Below are 7,500 nucleotides of genomic sequence, written 5' to 3'. Positions count from 1 at the left end.
GCGTGTGCGTGCGAGTGCGTGCATACATACGTGCGTGTGAGAGAGAGAGAGAGGGGGGGGAGAAGGTAAAACAAAGACAATCAAGGGAGAAACCAAGCACATGTAGAACAATTAACAAACAACTTGGATCCTAAAATTGTCTTGACTGACTGAAATGGACTGAGAGGGGAGTTACTGGGTTTATGAGCTTCAACCAGTACTTTTATGAGCTTCAACCAGTACTTGTCAACATACAGTAGGTGTCCTATACGACACCACGGTCAAAAGTTCTCAATGGAAGCGTAGGGAGACCACCCCCAAGCACTGTAGATATACTAGTTCTAATGTACGCACAGACAGATTGGTTACAATATAATTGTATTCATTAAAATAAGTTTAATATTTTTAAGTGTAGATAGGATCACAAAGGTAGAAGAATGTATCAAATGGGGGTCTATGTGGCCTTATGGATATCAAACATGGGGAGGCCCTTGAAGTTAAAAAGGTTGAGATTCACAGCTCTATCTCATACTCCCTCCTCCTTCTCTTCTTGTCCTATTCCTGGACGCTCCCCAGCAGAGCAGCTGGACCCTGCAGGCCATCCACATGACATTTCCACCCTAAAATAAGGCCTGGAGGTATGCCATCACCCCCCCCCTCCACCCGCACACTGTCTGCCTTCAATCCCTCCATCACTCAACTTCCACCCCTCGTTCACTTCTCCTTTCCTCTTCAACTCTTTAAATACAGTTGCCTATAGTTCCAGTTAAAGTAAAAGATGATAAAAACAACCCAAGGAGAAGACATTCAAGTGTTTTGCTAGGATGCACACTGGCATGTAATCTCATGTAATCTATTAAGACCAGGGCCATGGCACACGGCTGTTTGAACTGCTTTAAGTTCCAGCAAAAGGAATTTGATGGACCCACGCGTCTTGCCTGGAAAATAGGTTTTTGTTTAAGACCGGCCAGAGTGCTCTCTCTCTCTCTCTCTCTCTCTCTCTCTCTCTCTCTCTCTCTCTCTCTCTCTCTCTCATATACACACACTGTGTGAGAGAGAGAGACGTGTGTGTGTGTGTGTGTGTGTGTGTGTGTGTGCGTGCGTGCGTGCGTGCGTGCGTGCGTGCGTGCGTGCGTGCGTGCGTGCGTGCGTGTGAATAAGCGCTCTTTGTGGAAAACAAATGTCATATCCTTTGTTTGATGTGATTTGCATACTACAAACATAATCAGCACAAGGAATTAAGAATAGACTGAATGACAGAAAGCTGAGAGAGAGACGGAGAGAGGTAGACAATGAGACATGAGCGAGGCTGCCAGTAGAGACAATGTACAACTGGTTGGACCAATGGGCTTCCATATGGGGAGAACCTTAACAAACTCTATGGCAATGATTCAGAATATAGAGCTAACAATTATTTTAACAGGAAAAACAACTACACTTAGGCCTACACCTCCTTTAAGTGCACAAACAAATGCATTTAACATTCTGTAACAGTAAACATAACAACACACAGAATGGGATGCCCTTGGGTACTTCCTCTGACCTTATTCGCCCAAGTTCAACTTACTCAAGGGTTCAGAATGCATTCTACTATGCAACCACAGCACAGTGGAATTCTCTGTAGTATAGAGTACTTCAGGATACCAACTTCATCCAATCAGGAGAGAGAACTCAGGATACAGGATAAAAAGGGTTAGGAATTGGAAGTGATGAAACAAACAAACAAACAAAAATGAGCAGACAAGATTGGAACTGAAACACTATACAATTTAAGCTGATAAATTATCATTGTGGGTTCTGTCTCTTGACTGTATACAATTTGTATCCTGACATAAACATTTAATTTATGTTTATTAAAAGAGCTAGAGAGATGGTGGTAAAGATTTCTCACCTTCAGTGAGCTCTGTTATATCTGAGCCTCCTGTTTTATTGTGAATCTTACCTCCACTATAAATATATATATATATATATATATATATATATATATATATATATATATATATATAAATTAAGTTTGGCTGAATTTAGCTTGTATTGACCTACAATTCTACAGCACCTCAACAAACTCACTGTTTGCTTGTGAACAAGCCAAACAAGTTGAAGAAGCCATACAGGTTTTGCAGCAGACTGCTGTCAGTGAGTCAGTCAAGAAAAGTTTGTTTTACCATGATAACTAACCCAGATGTGTTGTATAAAGCTAATAGCTTCAATAAATGCATGTACATTGCATTTCATTTAACGTCAGTGGGCACTTGCGCGAATTGTCAGTTAATTTTATTTGTGTAATCGTTATCTGAGCACAACAGGGGAACAATGGTGGCAACCCCTTTCCAGTAAAACATTTCATGTATCTGTACACTTCTGGTACAGAGTCACAAAAGAATGAGGAAGTCCTTGAGCAGTTACAGAAAGGGAATCCAAGCTCAGGTGAGTTCTTCATACTGTGTCACACACAGTCGCAGTTACGTGCAGACAAGCGCACACACTTGTTTCTTTCATTTAGAAATAGCATTTAAGCAGGTAAGATTTCTTTTTTCTTTTTCAGTTGCTAATTAGGATGTCCAATCCATACTTACTAGAGGTGTAACGATATAGTAACTGCATCGAAAAATCGTTTAGAATTTTCAACGATCTACTATATCGATATGCAAACAGCTAAATATCGTATTGTTTGACTTTGTATCGTATCGAATCGTTTTGCAATGCAAATAATCGTATCGAATTGTTCTGCAATGCAAATAATCAATTATATCAATACTAAGTACTTTTAAGAAGAAAAAAAGAGAAAAAGTTGTTTATATCCAGTATCCAGGTATTTATTTTTCACACAGAATTTTGGGGTAAATAAATAGTTACTCTATCGATTTTAAATCATTGAATCGAATCGTATCGTTCTAAATTAACCTGTCCTGTATCGTTCATGTATCGTATCGACAAAATCACTGAATTGAAACGTATCGTATCGTTCTAAATTAACCTGTATCGTTCATGTATCTCATCGACAACCAAGTATCGTGATACGTATCGAATCGTTGTATTTTTATTTAAGTAACTGCAGATGAGCTCTGGGGTGTTCCTGGATCAGCCCGTAGGACAACATGCTATGGAGCTCCCACCAGAAACACTGGCTGGGATCTGGTCTGACAACAGCCTGCTGTTCATGTTTGAGTTCCACCCTGGGCCAGGACCTCCACAGCCTTCCGGTGATGATGGTTTTGTAGGAACTGGCCCAGACTTGGAAGTCATTCTGCCTGCCGGGTGCAATGTCAGACAGCTGCGGCTCCGCCTCTGCATACAGGTAAACATTAAGCCTAAACTATACTTTGTCATACGACCGCGTTTCACTCGATGAAAATAAACAATAAAGTGAAAAAAGTTCACTTGATTTTCCAGTAAAAATCAGCTATTTTCATTGTATGACTAATTATATTATCGGGATTAACCACTCAACCCTATTTTGGTCATGGAATTATAGGTGAAATTGTTCAAAAATCTTCAAACACTCTGGCGATAGGCCACGCCAAAGGGTGTCCAAAGGATGTCCCTATATCCCTCTGGGTTCGCTGGATGATGTGCACTTGATGTGCACTTCATGTCTGTGAATAGCTGACAATCAGCGCCGACAATCAGCACCAAATTCTGTGTGCACACTGCCAGTAGGCCACAGAAATACCTCCACTAAATGTTTTTCACACTTTTTAAAAAGATTTTACTTACATTTGCCGGACCCAGGGGGTCTGGCTTACATGAGGCTTTGTACCTGTTTTCTCCATACATGGGCATGGTCACTTTGTCCTTAGGCCCCAGCCATAAAAGTCTGTCCCCCTTTCGTCCATACAAGGGCATGTTTTGTACCTGTTTTCTCCATACATGGGCAAAAAACAGGTTTTGGTCACTTTGTCCTTAGGCCCCAGCCATATAAGTCTGTCCCCCTTTCATCCATACATGGGCATGTTTTGTACCTGTTTTCTCCATACATGGGCAAAAAACAGGTTTTGGTCACTTTGTCCTTAGGCCCCAGCCATAAAAGTCTGTCCCCCTTTCGTCCATACATGGGCATGTTTTGTACCTGTTTTCTCCATACATGGGCAAAAAACAGGTTTTGGTCACTTTGTCCTTAGGCCCCAGCCATAAAAGTCTGTCCCCCTTTCGTCCATACATGGGCATAGACACAGGCTGACACGTCATGTGAAGTCTGGGTCTGGCAGAACCAGGTCTCCTGGTCTTGTTTTATTATGGAAGGCAAGAGGGCTCTGATCCCACCCAAATATGGAGTTAAACACCATAGATATGGCATACATGACTGACGTCATAGATGACTGATGTCACAGGAAGACTACATGAAGTCTGAGATCCATATTGGAGTCACGCCGTTCACATGAACCATGAGATCCACATGATTAAATTTGACTGTCCACAGAGCAGTTATCATTGATCTATATTTTCTTTGGTCTGCAGGCACAGGAGCAGAACTGTCTTCCTGACCCACTGGGGTTACTGGACCCTGAAGAATACATTCTGCTCTATGCCAGGGGTCAGGACTGGTATGAGGTCTATGATGACTATCAGATTGTCAGGACGTTAGACATTCCCTGGTCGCGTGACGCCATCGGACGCAAGATGGCGAGGATTGTGGTCATGCAGCCGTCTGCAGTGGACTTGAAGGAGAGGCGGGAGCAACAGAAAGGTCTGGTCCAACTGATCGGTCACGACCTCGACAGTGAGGCTTCCGACAGACTGGGGGAGCTCACATTCACACGCAGAAAATTGGCATCATCGAGGCGATTGGAGCTGAACAGTCGAGATGAAAAGGCCTATGCCACAGAGCCCTGGACCACATCTTTCCCCATCCCCAAGGACCTGCAGGCTCACCTGAGCAGAAAACTCCCTGTCACCCTCCATCACTTGAACCGGATCAGCTTCACTGTGAAGGTAGACCTCACAGCGACGCCGGACATTCTTCTCAAAGTTTTCCTACAGGTGATGGCTGACCAGGGATTTGACTGTGATCCACAAGACGGCCTGGTTCTGAAAGTCTCAGGGAGGGAGGAGTTTTTAACTGGTGACTTTTCCCTCAGTGATTTCCTCTGGGTTCGACAGTGTATGAAATCCAACCAGGAAGTCCACCTCTCTGTGGTCCCCGTGGCGCAGGTCATCGATGAGGGTCCCAAGGTCATCGACTGGCCACTTGTCGACAGTTTCACTGGCCAGTCCAGCTCCCATGAGGACCTCCGCCTGGAAGGCAAGGACTTGGACGATGTCTTTATGATCTCTTTGTGGGACTGCGACAGGAGATTCAGAGTTAAACTCCTCGGCTTTGACATCCCAATACCTCCCAACAAAGCTCCTCAGTCTGCTTACGTGGAAGTCTCTATACTTCTTGGTAACAAGGTTCTTTCCACGGTGGTGTCCTCTCCAAAGGCCTTTGCCGATGAGGTGCTATGGAATGAGTGGTTGGAGTTTGACATGCTGCTCAGGGATCTGCCACGTGGGACCAAGCTGGGCCTCACCATCAACACCAATGACAGCAATGGTGCAGCTAGAGAATCCAAGACCCTGTCCTCTGGAGCCAATAAGGCACCAGACTGCCAGCAGAAAGGGAAGGGGAAGGTGCTGTACTTTGTGAACCTTCTACTCATTGACCACAGGTTAGTTAGCATTTTTGTGTCAAATTTATTCTATCAGTTATTCTCTGATACATGCAGACACACATGCAACAGACTGAGTGTTTTAACAACAAAATGGATGCTGAAACTTGGTGCTTCAAATGACAATTGCTAAACTCTGGAAGAGTTGGGTGGCTTCTCGAAAGGTCATGAAAAATAAACAATGAGGAAAGAGTTAGAACAGATGCTTGTCTGTTCACTTACTACAGAAACATTTTCAACTTACACACAAACATTTACTCAACTCAACTCACTCCAGCAAGTTAGATTACTTGAAAATCAGCCCACTACATTCCATTACTGGATGCCCATATCATCCGTTACTAATATTTAGAGATGTTCCAATACATCATAACTGGAAAAGAAGATAAAAAAACAAAAACATACAACCTTTAATAAATTGTTATAGTGCAGCCACAATTTAGTAACAAGATATTTAAACAGTACAGTGACATTGTAAAACAGTAGACAGTAGGACAGTATGACGGTATTTCCAGATCCGTGTGAGTAGAAAGTGAAAGTGGTCACTCAGGTGATAGAGTACGGCGCGACCACCAAAAAACAAACGTCCTTGGCAGTGAATGAAACAAAACATTCAAATTAAACAAAAATTGTTTAGCATAAATGAGCTATCACCAGTGCATATACTTGCATACTTGCCGATACTGTTACCAGCATTTTAGGCCATATCAAAGACATTTGTGTCAGTATCGGAACAACTCCATTGATTACAAAGACAGTGTTTTATCATTTAAAACCATGTCCAACGTCAGGAGGTTCTTGCCACAGTCTGACTCGGGTGATAGAGTACGGCGCAATCTTTTATAAAACCAAACTGGAGCATGCATACATCTTCAACCAGTTAGATTACGGTAATGTGCTTTGAAATGTGCACACATAGAGTTTACATTGTATGAAACGTGCTATATAAATATAAATCCAATTGACTTCATAATGCCACCTACAGGTCTCTCCTTAGCCAGGGCCCTCAGACTCTCCACATGTGGCCCTACCCAGAGCTGGAGGAGGAAGCGTTCGCCTACCCAGCAGACAAGCTGTCATCAGCCACCAACCCTGACATAACCGATTCCATGGCCATCACCTTCCTTCTTGACCGCTACAATTTCCCTGTGGTCCTCCCCAGCTGCACGACTCCACCTGTAGCCTTCACATCCCCGCCAGCAAGCCCAGAGCACATCTCCTCCACGCTCGCCTACTCCATTGATCGATGTAATTCCGCGTCCTCCACTGCCTCTCCTATCTCTCCGAGTTCACCTGATACTGGCCTCTTTTCTTGCATGACCAAGCCTGCGCGTGCAACCTCCTCAGCCGGGTCAGGACAGTTCTCCCCTACACCTGGCACCAGCCCTCCTCTCTCCGCCGCGTCACCTTTGTGTGCCCCCGCCTTCCAACACCCCACACTGACGTCTCCCCCGCTCTCTGACAGCGTGCCGCCTCCCCCCCCTGGGCTGCCTCTTAAAAGGCGGTCGTATGTCCGCAACTCCACAACCACGATTTCCTCCTCTGAGGATTCCAACCTTTCTTCATCACCAAATTCCCTCCCCACTGCCCTCTCTGGTGCAAATCCCCCTACCTCCACTGTACTAGCCCCACAGCCGCCCACATCCTCCAAGCACCTCTCAGCAGATCCTCCTCAGACCCTCAGATCCCACTCTCCGGTGAGTGCCACGAACAGGTCTCGTCTCAAGAGGTTCCGGGAAGAGAGTTTCCGCTACGCCTCCAACCTTCCCCAGTTCCTGCGGAGCATTGACTGGGTGAAGCGTGACGTGGTCGAAGATGTCCACTGGCTCCTGGGCAACTGGGAGCCCGGAGAACTGGACCTGTCAGTGGCCCT

The 7,500-nt window shown here is 44.8% G+C and overlaps 1 protein-coding gene across 4 annotated transcripts in view; it reads left to right on the top strand.

Annotated features, from left to right (window-relative positions):
* The first annotated feature begins 2,233 nt into the window (after positions 1-2,233).
* LOC308097587 (phosphatidylinositol 4,5-bisphosphate 3-kinase catalytic subunit gamma isoform) overlaps positions 2,234-7,500 on the top strand; it is a 12,238-nt gene continuing 6,971 nt past the window's right edge. Inside the window, exons 1-4 of one of the 4 annotated variants that reach the window (XM_080445447.1) lie at positions 2,234-2,406; positions 3,038-3,277; positions 4,438-5,627; positions 6,613-7,500. The exon at positions 6,613-7,500 is cut by the window's right edge and continues 112 nt beyond it. In XM_080445447.1, coding sequence (XP_080301573.1) covers positions 2,362-2,406; positions 3,038-3,277; positions 4,438-5,627; positions 6,613-7,500 — 2,363 coding nt within the window. In that variant the 5' untranslated portion in view covers positions 2,234-2,361. Of the gene's footprint in view, positions 2,407-2,434; positions 2,500-3,028; positions 3,278-4,437; positions 5,628-6,612 lie in introns of those variants that run through there. The other 3 variants (XM_080445450.1, XM_080445449.1, XM_080445448.1) reach the window with 3 other exon arrangements.

The sequence above is a fragment of the Gymnoscopelus braueri genome, assembly GCF_963280865.1.
Source record: "Gymnoscopelus braueri genome assembly, chromosome: 12".
Classification (NCBI taxonomy): Eukaryota; Metazoa; Chordata; class Actinopteri; order Myctophiformes; family Myctophidae; genus Gymnoscopelus; species Gymnoscopelus braueri.
The sequence above is the reverse complement of the archived record's forward strand: the minus strand, read 5'-3'. Positions and strand labels throughout refer to the sequence as shown.